At 31.1% G+C, this 13,958-nt stretch overlaps 1 protein-coding gene across 5 annotated transcripts in view; it reads right to left on the reverse strand.

The window, feature by feature from the left end:
• LOC117175063 (RING finger protein nhl-1) overlaps nucleotides 1–13,958 on the reverse strand; it is a 78,228-nt gene that overhangs the window by 12,841 nt on the left and 51,429 nt on the right. For 2 of the 5 annotated variants that reach the window (XM_033364601.1, XM_033364602.1), the window contains exons 10-15: nucleotides 13,605–13,899; nucleotides 12,375–12,458; nucleotides 3,616–4,062; nucleotides 2,159–2,233; nucleotides 1,132–1,293; nucleotides 733–877 (exon numbers count right to left, since the gene is read on the reverse strand). In XM_033364601.1, the coding sequence (XP_033220492.1) occupies nucleotides 733–877; nucleotides 1,132–1,293; nucleotides 2,159–2,233; nucleotides 3,616–4,062; nucleotides 12,375–12,458; nucleotides 13,605–13,899 (1,208 nt within the window). Of the gene's footprint in view, nucleotides 1–732; nucleotides 878–1,131; nucleotides 1,294–2,158; nucleotides 2,234–3,615; nucleotides 4,063–10,744; nucleotides 11,880–12,374; nucleotides 12,459–13,604; nucleotides 13,900–13,958 lie in introns of those variants that run through there. The other 3 variants (XM_033364604.1, XR_004467423.1, XR_004467424.1) reach the window with 3 other exon arrangements.

The raw sequence follows: 13,958 nt of genomic DNA on the forward strand, positions 1-13,958 counted from the left end.
CAAAGTTAGTAAATTATAATATCGTACAAAGCTCCAGAACCTGCTTGTACGTCATCATATTAGACTTTATTTCAATATAGAGGTTTTGCGATATCATTGTGCGATATATTTTTCTCAGCGTAGGAGGTTTATTTGCAAAAATGGTCATTCCTTTAGTTTTATTTGTTTAATTAAATGAAATTGAAAATCTTTTGTAAAAATTGAGCTCCATAAATCTATTTGAAAGCTTTGTATAGAAAAAAAACGTTCTTGTCAGTTCAGCATTGTAGGCTTATTTTTAATTTGCGCCAGGGATCAATGGTGAAGGTCAGGAGACATCTTATTATATCAGTCTTCAAAGGTCGAGGTCGAAGATCAAACATCGAAAACACTTAATTTACAAAATTGAAAAACTATTATTTTAAATTATAGAAATTAAATCGTAAAATAAATTAGTATTTAAGTAAAGAATTATTCTAAATATTTATTCAATAATATTACGTATACGGAAAAAATTATAAATCAATCAAGAAAATTTCGGTACGGATATGGACGATACAAAAAGTAAATTAAGTTTCTTCAATCTAGTAAACTTTCTTGAGACAAAAAATATTTTCTTAGGTCAAGAAACTATTTTTTCGTCTGTAAATAATAAGTAAAATTATTTTACATGCGGTAAGAACGTTACATAGGTATTCTACTATCGATGTCGTTACCCTAATTTATAAAATATCAATTCCTGGCATCACTTACTTGAACTCGATGATTGGAACTATCGGCCACGACGATGTAGTTATCGGGTCCAACAGCGAGGCCTCTTGGCCAAGTAAAGCATCCGGCTTCGCTCCCCCGCATCCCAAATTTAAACAGCTGCCTTCGCTTCAGCAGGTACTGACCTCTGTGTAATCAATGAGATACAATAATGCAGTTAATTGTTCTTCCAATAAAAAATTATCAATCAAGATCGAAGAATTGTTAATTAGCCATATAATATATTGTTAATTATCTACATAATGTATGATAGAAGATGCACTACGGTTCAAGTTAACACCATTCACTGAGTTTTTTATATTATTAAATATAGCATATAAATGTTACTTTTTATATTTTAAGTTCATGAAAATTTAAAATTGACTTCTTGATTAGACTTACCTAGTGGAGGAACCTGCTGCCGCGGGGATAGCGGGAGCTGCTATAGGGGACGTGGGGGAGCCTGACGGGTTTTTTTGGTCGTCGTCAGAAGATTCGAAGGAAGTTTGACCTGGTTGTCGCAGAGGCAGACCGAGCGACAACCTCCTAGAGGTCGCGCTTGCACTACGACATTGAAGAAATTTGGATAAAGAATGCTTTTAAAATTTTGCTTAGAATACTTTTTTGTGAGCGTCTTCATAGTCACGTCATTGGCTTTCATATGATCTTTTCATTTTTTATTTATAAAATTGGATACATAGGAATTGAGGGTACAAAGAAAATACATTTTTTGAAATCATAAACTAATTTTCGAATCAACGAAATTAAAAAAAATATTCTTCGAATGATATTTTCATTTAGTTAGAATGATTTTAAATATTTTCTAAGATTTTTAAATTCTAGATAATTAGTATTGAAATATCAAAATTGAAGCGGTTTTTCAAAAGAGTACATCTGAAAACGAAAAGAAGTGATACAAGGAATGGTATCTGTACATAAAAATCTTGCAAAAGTAGTCTCGATGAACAAAATTGAGGATAGCAACCTATACAGAAGGATGGACATGGAAAATTAAGTAAGGGTTTCTTCTTAATTTTCTTGCGTGGGTATAAAAAAATTGTATTTTTTGAGTTGAGATGCTTTTGTTTCTTCATAATGGTAGCATATATGGAATTGTAATTCACCCGGTTTCGGGGATTAAAATAACATTTAGGGGTCATTCAAATATTACGTCAGCACAATAGGGATAAGAAGGCATGGGCAGGAGGGTTCCGGAAATTGATTACGAAACTAATTTTGTTTAAAGTTCTTAAATAAATTTTATAATAAACTTTCTTCTTACCTTGCTTTTGAGCAAAAAGTGTGAGTAAACAATTATAATATTAGGTTGAACAAACAATGTGGATAAGGTAAAGTTAAACCAACTTTTATACATTTTTGTTTTTACAGTAAAGGGGTTCCTGTAAATATTAGTTAAAATTGTGCTTACATAATATTTGAATTCCTCCTTACAATCCTTGCTTGGTGCCCTTTCAGATGGTTTATTATGTAAGTTACGTTATTCCTGTAGGTTTAAATTCGTGTAATTTTAACATTCTCTTTTTATTGTACTTGACAAAATTCACCGACATTATTTAAAATGTTATCATTATGATGGTGTCTTATATTAACCTGTTTATTTAGGGTTAAAAAATAATACAATAGAAATAATGAAATAAACATAAAAATAAGGGAAGTAAATTTTGTTAAACGTAAATAACCTTTTTGAAATTGAAGAATAATAAGGAAAACTGTTAAAAGATTAAAAAGGTTATTTAATATTATAATTTAGAAAAGGCCTAGAATTTTGATGTGAAATATGAAAAGGAAGGATAAAAAATTAGATATTAGGGATGGAAAGAAAACTTAACAGTCATTTTAACAGGAATCTGATTTGTATACAGTAGAAAGGGAAAGTTATATTCAGACACACAAGACCCTTTGAAGTAGAATAAATACTGTTTGAAACAAATTATTTTAAGAAATGTAAAAACTTGTAGAAAAGATTTTGAAAAAATATTAGTAAATATTAGAAAAGTCTAAGCGTATTATTTTATTTATATTATTTCTAGCTGGTTTTAAAATTTTTTTTCAGACTAAAAATTTTAATTTAAATGATGTGTACTAAACTTTTTGACTTCCATGAATAAATATGTTAGATTTTGAGGTGACATGAGTAGGAAGGATAATAGGAAAACTAAATTAGGAATAGAAATAAACTTCGATGACTTTTTTGCAGAAGGAATTGCATTTAGTGCAGTAGAAAGTGAAAAGACGCGGCGACACAGAAGTGACTGCCGGATTGAAATTGGCCTTTTCTACTTGGAAGTGGCCGCTGTGTCTGACAATACATTTATGTTTCTACTTTAGTATTTCGGACTCTCAATATAAGTACCAGTAACTTTTTAAGATTATCACTAGAAACTAAGATCATTTCAAAAAATGATCTTTTACTAGATTTTATACTGATCTTAAGAAAAAATAGTCGTTGTTTAACATGTAAAAATATTGTACATTTAGACAAAATTTTTCAGTACTAACATTTATATCTTCAAAGACAAACATTACTATCGGACGTGAATATTTCCTTTTATTTGTACCTTTTTTCACCATTTAGTAGGAGAGATAGTTTTCAAGGGTTTTCTAAAGTAAAGTTCGATCCAATTTTTTACATTTTTTATTTCAAGCATTAAAAAGAATTCCAAATACTCGAGTATCTACAGGGTCTACAATGTGTCTACATTTCTCTATAAAATTTCAAATCAACTCATATAATCTCTTTGTTTTTAAATATAATGTATTTCAAGAATTGACGAACTGAAAATTGTATTTTCGAGCTTCTAGTTTATAATTCATAATTTCTAAATGATCAAATTCTCTATAAAATTTTGGAAAACTGGATCCTACCTAGAAGACGGGATCGAAGAGGTGGTCGGTGGTTCCTTATCCTTGGTGCTCCTATTTCCGTACTTATTTTTAAGATAACGAGCCCAAGAGCTAAGGGCAGCGCCGTCTTTTTCGGCGCCTCCTCGATCTCGATCCGGACTCGGTTCCCTGGACTTTAGGGCGTGGGTGCTGCGACTCCTTGCAAGTTCCGAACCGACGCCATACTTGGCGGCCAGGTAGGCGTTCGGAGACTGGGTCGTCGGCGACGGTGGATCTTCGTCGATGTCCAGGTCCTCGCCACCGAAGTTGTGGGAGCTCCTTGACCTCGCCAATCTTTGTCTCCTTTCCTTCAAGGCCGCGTACCTCGACCTCGGAGACAAGGGTTCCACCGGCTCCACTTCCACTGGCTCTCGCTCTCGTTCTCTGGGTGTTGCTATCGCCGCCTGACTCCTGCTCTTGTTGAGAAACCTGCAAGTTGCCAAAACCGGGATTTTCTCGAATTATTACCTCCTTATCATTTACTTCGTCACCTCTTTTCAGAGAGTTTACTTTCCATTTTTTCCAAGGCTGAACATTTATGTGTAACTAGTTTTTTTTTTATTGTGAAAGTGACTTTTAGATTAGGTAATGATAATTAGGACAATATACGGTAACGCTCAAACGTATAGGAACTCCTGCCATTTTAGTGTTTTTAAATAATATACCATCTATTTTTGTTTATAGATCTGTTAATATCCATAATAATATATTGTATGCTGAGGGAGGTCAATTAGTAAAGACAAATTCATGCCACGTAGCAGAAGATATTTATTATTTCACATATGTATAAAAAGTCAATTTTATCCTTCAGTGAGAAGAAACTTTATGTTTACAATCCAAGAGCTTCAAAGCAATCTTCTCGCATGCGCATCAATCCGTATTAACGATAGTCCGTCATTAGTTAACTATTTATCCCTGCCGATTACGCTGGTCTACCTGGTCTCTAGAGAACGGAGTAATACACTTTGCAATGTGCATATACGCGAAGATTGCTTTGGTGCTTGAGTTTTATAAACGGCGACTTTATTTTCTTTTTACAGGCATATTAAATGAAATTTACACGAATAATTGCAATAATAGTACATTCTGAACCAAGGCAACAACGTAGTCTTTTTACGGTCAAGCGTGAGTTTTGTTAAACACTTCAAACCGTAAAAAATTACGCTGACTTGTTGCAAACAATATTTTATGTAACAAGTGTATGCCTTCCGAGTTCCATCATGGAATTATGTCTGACAGTGTGCTTGGGTCGAAGAAATGAACTTTAAAGACCTAGGCCGGTAAAGTACCCCACCACCGATAAAAACCAACTTTGCCCCTCTAAACAATGCCTAGAAAACAAGGAAATCATAGTCACGTTGAATAAAAAAATATCCCACTGCAGTTCGGTAGGAGTTTCACACCCTTTCTATTGATGGCATTAAAAAAATTTTTATCTTCCAAAATAAATGCAAAAAATTGACTCAAAAATAGATTTGTGCCTTTTCTCGATTTTAAGTTTAATTGCCTTCTTCTATTTTGTCTTAAAAGAAAGGCTTGTGTTTTTCTTACACTGCCTTTCGAGTATACAATTCCTAACTCTAGTTTAGATAGTGTTTCACACTTTTTCTATTAATTTGCTTGAAAAGAAATGCTTATGGTCAATTGAAAGTGCATGAAAACCCCCATAGAAACTGTAGAGAGAAGGTTCTCTTTATTGTTTATTAAAATGGCATAATTCAATGAAAAATATTCTATTAGCTCGAAATCTCAACCTCGGATTAAAAAAAATCCAGTACATTTTTTATCTTCAATTTTTAAAGGTCCAGTATGCAATTTTCTTTAAAATGTTTGTAAGCAATAGGATGGGTGTGAAAATCTGTTTCGACACTGTAGTGGGAAAATATTTTGTAGTAATGTCAGCAGGTTCAAGAGTCAAAAAAATAGATTGGTCTGCATGCAAAATTAAAAATTACATCCTTTTCCCTATTGAATATATGTCATAATGAAAGAAATTTGTTTCAGAAACTATACCATCCAATCACAATACACTTTTTGAAAGTTTGAGCCTGATCGAGCTTGATCAATTTTTGGATTATGGCAGTTGACAAATAATACCCAATATAATGAAATCACATGTTTTGTATTCGTTTACTGCTTTGTGATTTATTCAACTGTAGATATTGGACAACATGCAAAATATGTAATGCAATTAAATTAATTGTTTAAGCTTATTTGAAAGCTGGAATTTTGCAGCTTCTTCTTAAATTAATTTTAAATATGAAAGTTATATTTCATAAAATCAGCCTAGATTTTAATGCATTCAAAATTAATATGTTATTATAACATTAATATTAATAAAATTATTATATTCAGAAAATAATTTTAAAAAAGGGATTCCGATACTTTTTATCAGTGCTGTCTACACATTTTTTTCTAATTATATGTGAGATAACCTTGTATTATGATATTGTATTGCATTACAGTGAAAATGTTCAATAGCCCTGCCTTCTATAGCCCTTCTGAGAAATGACACCGCGTCGCATGTAGGTGTAACAGGTTCTGTGCTGGGTGCGCGTGATCTGCGGCTCTCACTTAGCGAGCAGTCAGGCGTGAACAAATAAAATCTGAACGGGTTATAATGAGTTAGTTCCCATCCAGCGTCAGCCCCGAAATAGGCGCTATAGAAGAATTTCACTGTTTATCTACCAACGTTTTTTTGGGTTATATAAATTAATTGAAATTTCATTATTGAATTATATTACTTGATTTTCTGAAAATAGCTGTTTTACAAATTTAGAAAGCACTTTCAAATGAAGAAACCTCACACAAAAATACTAATAATTATATTTTTAAAGTAGAAACATTGCTTTGGCGTGGTTTATTTATGTTTACACAAAAAATGTTATTCAATAGTTATTATCAATGGAAAAATATATAAATATATATATTTTGCCATAAAAATACCCCCTTATAAAGAAAATATGACTGTATTAGTTTTTAATAATACTATTCGCCTCTACTCAGTAAAATTAAGTAAGATTATATGTAATATGAAAAATATCTAACTTTTAATACTATACAATAAAAGTTTTAATTAAATTTTTATTTCAATATTATTTGGATTATGATTAATATAAATGTATAAGTGGTGCAAGTTCCTCAGCCTTAGTTTACACATTTTTCTCTGCAATCATTTTTAACACCAATATAAAACGTTTAACTATTTATTGAAAATTCTTAAACTTTTCAGAAACAATACAAAAAATGATTCAAATTAATAAAATAACTTGAAACCCGCGGACAAATTAATTTCTCTCTTTAAAAGTATAAAGAGTGAAATCATAAAAATTTGTATCAAAAATAAGATTTTAAAGGCAATGATTATAAAGTGCCTTTTATTTCTAACGCAAAATGAAATAGTGTTATAATCTGAACAGTGAATCGCAACAAAATTACTTCCTATTTCTACACGTGCTTCTGGCTTAGTTTTAAATTATAGTGGTTAATCTTTAGAAAACAAATGAAAATTAAAAAGAATTATTATTTTGTTAAATGCAATAATTTTACTCGAAAAGAAAAACAGAAAGATCTAGTAAATTAATCAAATTTGAAGTACATAGAAATCAAGTTAGTCGAAGCTCACTATGTTTGCATTGACTTCCACTCATTATCCCACTCATTATTGTTACCCTTTTTTATAAGTGAGAAATTATGTAACCAATCAATTCATTTAGCGTTCTCTGACTTTCACTAACTTAATATGAATTAATACTTTTTTTATCCATTTAAAACTTCTATAAAGATCTCGGCCCGAAACAAATAACCTATTGCGAGAGACTAGTATGAACATGAATATACAAAATGCTTATATGCTGCTTATAAAATGTATACCCGAGTAATGTACAAAAAAAGTAATTAAAATTGAGAACAATAAATAATTGTAAATTCATTCATATAAAAATAGAAAAGGTAACTCTGGTTAGTGAAACAATATTTATATCACGTCTGCGATTGGGAAAAAAATTAGGGTACATTTTTCTTTACAAATATTTGCATCCAAATGCTTTTAGGTATTATTCTAATCCACAGAATGACCAAAGAAAAAATGGAGAAATACAAAATTAGAGCAAACAAAACAATTTTCCTAAATTTATGATTCTTCTGTTTTTGGAAGTTTGAAGCCATTTTCTGAAAAATTTCATTTCGAGAGACAAAATTGAGAATTCACAAGCGGGATGCAACATACCTGGTGTTACAAAAATAACTAGGACGGTTTTTGACAGGGAAATAAAAAATGCGAGTTATCACAAAAATGCAGTTTATTTACCACACAACAAAACTGATGCAAAAGCTTATGTTTTCGCTGGGAAAAACAACAAGTGTACAAAAACTTATGTAGATGTGTAAATAATATAATTGAAAACTCAAGATGAAATTATTTTCTTCGCGGGTTTTCAAACAGACGATTTTTTGTTCGTTACGTACGACTTTCATGACTCTAATTCTTTCTTTCTCTTTTTTCGGTCAATCATGTTCTGGGATTTTTAAAAAGACATATCAGTTTAATAATTTATCATTCGTGTTTAAATATTATAATTACAAGATACAAATTTTATTTGGCAAGTGGTATATAATTTAATTGCAAATCCACTTCATTCAAAATTCTTCTGAATGTTAAACTTACTATTACACATTAGATTTAAAAGTTTCACTGGATGTTATTGTAATTCAATTTCTTTTGCAATAAAATAATTAATTATCTATAAATTCTATGTGAAATTGAATTAGAAAGTTTTAGAATAATATAATTTGTACTTTCTAATGAAAATATTTATCACCCTTGTTTCAAAAAAGTGCTCAAGATTCTGAAGGGAGTGGGGACGCTAAAATGTTTAAAATCATGTAAAACAAAAAAAACTACAAAGCTATACACGAACGGATTTGAGCAACAGTCAAAATATACGATTGCGCGAGACATAGAGCGAATATGAATGCACATTGGCAGGCAGGAAACGTTTAATACCACGTTTCTAACAATTATCACAATAATTAAGAAATGCAGAGGTATAGCAAAGAATAAATACAAGAATCGAATATCTTACTAGTTTCACGCCTAAGGTTCCTTGCTACATGCGAATAACTATAATCTATACATAATCATCGTTATTCGATAAATTAATATTTTTATAGTCAGCGGTGCAAGTTGACGCGAAAAAATTAAATGTTCTCTTTTCTCCAGAGTATCTTTCTCTTAATATAAGAATGTTTTTTATTTTATTATTATTCTCCGATCTTTCCGTCCGTTAGAGTTACGTTCACAGCGAAACCGTGTTACTACCAACGAATGTTAATAAATGAAGGTGTGAGAATCGGAGAAAGACCAGTTTTCACTAAAAGCAATATCGGCGCGATTCGGTTTTTTAGTCGGACGGAATTCTTTCAGTCAGCAGCAGTAAAATTTGAAAATCAATTTTTGAGATTTTTGGCATTCTCTTGTCAGTCTTTTTATTAATAAGTGCTAGTTTGTGCATTGCAGCTAATAGCTTTTTGGTTATATAATAATTTAAACCATTTTCATTTAGAAGCTAGAAATATGTTTAAAAATAACGAACTTATTTATGTTTGTATATTATTGTTGAATTTTATACAGAAGTTATATCAGACTACTTGAAGTTTTTTATAATTCCAACCAATGAACATTAGCAGATTTTTATAAAGTAGAAAATGCAGGAACAAAAATCCTAATATCTTTAGTGCAGTTTCAAAAATAAAAAATTCTTTACAATTTTTAAATCTATTTAGTGAACAAGTGTTTCTTGATCTACGAGTGCTATCCCTCTTTTCAAATTATGTTTTTCAAATAATATTTTTATTTCAAATATTAAAATTTCATGTCAGCCTTTCATAACTTTTTTAAATTCTTACGTAAATGAAAACAACAATCTTTATTTTTTTATTTTTTTAAAAACATAACCTGTTTTTAAAGACAATTCAAGTGTATTTTTAAGACTTTGTAAAAGTTTGAACTTCATTACCATGAAATTTTGTTATTAAAGTAAACATTTCATCTTTAATTTCCGTTCACTTTCATTTGATTCTGAGTCGTGCAGAAATGGAAAAGGATAGTAAAAAAATGATTCTTTTAAAATCTTCATTTCAAAAATTAAAGTTTACGACAAAGGGGTAATCTTTTTCGAAATTTATATATCATTAATCAATCACACATATAATTTTACATGTAGATTTTGCATGTAGATTTTTTCAACTGCATCAGTGTGCCTGTAGATTATTCATTAAATAATTTAATGCTTTTAAATTGCAATGCTTCAGAAATTTTCCCAGTTGGTAAATAAGTTTTTCAGATTAAAATTATAATTCGATACTTTCTTTTTGTCATTTAAAGTTTTAATACTTACGATTCGATTCCTCTTTTCAATATTATATAATAGAAAATACTAAATTATTCTCGAGTTAAAATTATGGGTGATTTTAATTCCTTTCAAATTTAAATTCATCCACGAACACTTTCATTTTATTGATGTTAAAATAGAATGCGAGTCCTGTAAATAGTATTTTTAAATATAAGAGAAAATACTTATCCTCAAATGTTTTAAATGAAAGAAAATTTTTTTAATTTGTACTTGAAAATGACAAACCTTCGCTGAAAATTTATTTTCCACTCATATTATAAATTGTTAATTAAGAATTAAAAAAAAGAATAAATGTTTGAAATATTCAATACCTACCTTTATAACATGATATTAGTTTAGAATTGTTTCCAAAATTTTTGAATATTTTCAGTTTAGTAGCCGATATAGACTCTATCCTGATAGCACTCGTTTTTATATGTTTTCAGAAAAATCAATGAAGATCATGAAAATCTTTTCTTTTTAATTGATAAGTAATTGATTAGTACAAAGCAGTCCATAAAAAAGTAAGCAAAACTATCCCTTCTTTCACGAGAAACTTAATACTTAGAAAACAGCAGCAAAGGGAATGTTTCGTTTCGGTCTTTATCTGATTCTTAAATTCGCCACCTTCTACTTTTAACGTCAAGACGTATCAGTCACAGGAGCAAATTAAATAAAACGCTGCAACATAGTACGGAAACACAGAGGACGGTGGTTACCATTTGTATCGGTATACTTGAAGTGTTGACGGGAGCATCATCTTTCTCAAGTTCGTTATGTTTCTCGATTATATCGTTATTTTCATCTGCAACCGGAAAACGATTTTCACTCTGTATATTTTCGTCACCATTCAGCATTTGTTCATGGGCATTTTTTTCGTTTTCCTTATTGAGAATCACCCATCCTTCTTCTCCAATATTCCAATCTCCAATCGAGTTATGTCTCCCCTCGAAGTTATTATTAATTTCGTCCTCGATTCTGTTGCCATCTTCTGGAAGCGTCGGTGAAACAGTCCCCTCAGACTCGCTCTCCGAATCGTCAGACGTCATCCATCCATTTTTCCCAATGCTGCTTTGCCTATAAATTCTACTTCTCGGGTTATCTGAATTCGAGTTACTTTCTTCGAATCGTTTGTCGTTTTCAGTTTCGTCATCAGTCTCTTTAGTTTCAGTGGATAAAAATCTTCTAGAAGAACGTCGTTTTTCATCGAAGTCCTCCGATACGATCCACCCATTGTCGTCCAAAAGGTTCTCGACCTCTATTTTTTTAGCAGGAATGCTTTGACCAGTGTCAGTGTCCTTCGAATATTTTTTTGATGTACTTGCTCCTGATTCCTCTGCTTCTGATTGTGAAGTTAGGTTTCTATTGCTATTCATCTCTACACCATTTTCTTTTATTTCTTCATCTTCTGAACTAAATTCGTTTATTACAATTTTCGGAATTCCGTTTTGCTTTAAAGCAGCTTTAACTTCTATTGATTCATTCAATTCATTATCTTCAGTATCTTCTGACTCGTTTGTACTTTCCTTAATTGTTCTGAGGATCTCTTTTTCGAGATATATTGTTCCCGCCTTATCAAATATTTTGATATTATTGGTCCCTTCTCCATTTGTGCCCACTGATAATTCTTCAAAGTTGATTTTCTTCTCCAGTTGAAAGAGACTATTACTGCTTGCAGCCTCTTCTTTGCTAGCGGAATGACCATTAGTTTTGCTATTGTAGTAATCCCCATTCTGCCCTTGTAGAGTATTATTCTTGAGATCAGTTTCCAAATAATTTGTGTCTGTATTCTTGGTTTCGATCCCGTCGTCGATGACATTCCTCTGGTTGATGAAATCACGCCCGGAGTCTCGACTAGACAAGAAGATATTCTGATCATTATTCCGTATGACTTTTTCGCCAACGATTGAGTTTTTAGCGTACGTTGTTAAAGCGTTTTTTTCATTTTGACTTTCATTACTATCATCACTAATTTTGCTATTATTATCTTTATAACAATTACTATTATTCGATTTCAGATCGTTTGCTCTGCGACCGGTCACTACTAAACATTCCGTGCCTTTTGAATTTACATTCAGTACGCAATCGTTAACATTATGACTGTCTTGATTATTTGTCGATGATGGGGTTTCATCTAGTTTTGAATAACCGTCCGACTGTGTTTTAGTAAGAACAACCTCGTTTTCAAAATTGTTAGTTTGAGTATTAGCTGTCACGATTTTATTATCCTTGATATTATCTGTTGAAGATTTAGCCCTTTCATTATTAACCACCATAAAAAGATTATCATTCAGGGGGTAATTGGAATAAGAACCCAAGTCGTGAATGTCGTGATCGTTTTTTACGAACCTGCTGGTATAACTGCCTGGTGATGTCGTCATCGATGTCGTCGTCGGAGTTGTCTGAGCTGGACTTCCCCTCGGAGACGAGTATCTGCAAATTGTTGAATTTTGAAATTTGTTTTCTTGTTATGTTTCTTTTTGTATTATCGACTGACAGTTGGCGATTAAAAATCTATATGTAGCTGCTTTTTATAATCACACAACATTCAAAATTAGGTGGTTTCAAACTCTAGTCGTTCAAGATTGTAAAATGGAATTTTTTTGAAGTATTTAAAATAAAAAGCGTTGCTAATGACCAAGTGCGAATGAAAATATTCTCAGATAAAACAATCTGCATTGAACAGTTTGTGCTTTTCGTTTTGAAAACCTGAATTGTGTCAGTAATGAGGATTTGAAACCGAAAATTAATGGATTTGATAATTTAGAAATTGACAAATTTCAAACTCTGAGGGTTTTAAATGGAAGAATTTGAAATTAAAATTTCGTCGAATTGTGCAATAAGAAATTTCAGACATTAACATTATACAATTTAAAATTCAAGGCTTTCAACTAATTACAGTATTGTTGTATTTCCAATATCAAAAATGTTTTTCTCTTATAAATAAAGAAAACCTTTTTTAAAATTCGGGAACCAGTATTGGTATCTTATTAATGACCATTGAGAAAAATAAACTCATGAACTTTTCCAGATATGGTAAAGAGAAAAAATATACATACATATAAACACACGAAATTTTTTAGAAAATAGTATATTTGAGTACCTAGGGTCGAATTAAATCCAACAATATATTTAAAAAGCATATTTGAGAATGTACACAGCAAAACAGTGAGATTATTTTTGTTGCAACTCATTTGTTATATTCTCTAAATAATATTATATTCTTCGATTGCTTATTTTTGTTGCAACTTTAAACAACACCAAATCAGCCTACTTTTGAGGATGGGCTTTTTTCTGTGTAAGTCATTACAAAATTGCTTTTAATAATTATATAAAATAATGGAAGGACCTAGAAATTTCTACCTGATATTTAGAGTAATAGGTTTTAGTTATATATTTTTTTGCTGGATAAAGATTGTCACATCTTGAGAGAGTAATTAAGTATTAATAGGTATTATCAAATGATATAAACTTATATTACTATTTATTTTTTTCATATTTATTAATAATTATTTATTTATTTTAAATTATATTATCATTTTATGTGATTATTATAGGTGACCAAAAAAACTATCTTACCTATTAGAAGGTGAGTCTTCTTTGCTACCGCGACGAGCTTCGGCACTGCGAGCAAGAAGAGGACCAATATCTGTTCGAGCCATTGCAGATTCACTTCTTTGCCGTTCTTGAGTTGTTGGTGGCACTGTCGTCGATGGCCGAGTTTCAGTCTCCGATTCCTCATCGGTTTCAGATTCCGTTTCTTCAGAGGAAGTAGTCGTCTCATCATCATCGTCATCCTCCTCTTCCTTCTTTTTTGGTTCCTCTCTTGCTGGCACTGGGACTACTTGAGGAGGCGGTGGTGCGGCACGATTACCTGCAAACAATATTTTAGAAATACATGTAAGTATATTGAAAAGATATAAAGTTTAACAA

The sequence above is a fragment of the Belonocnema kinseyi genome, chromosome 6, assembly GCF_010883055.1.
Source record: "Belonocnema kinseyi isolate 2016_QV_RU_SX_M_011 chromosome 6, B_treatae_v1, whole genome shotgun sequence".
NCBI classification, from domain to species: Eukaryota; Metazoa; Arthropoda; class Insecta; order Hymenoptera; family Cynipidae; genus Belonocnema; species Belonocnema kinseyi.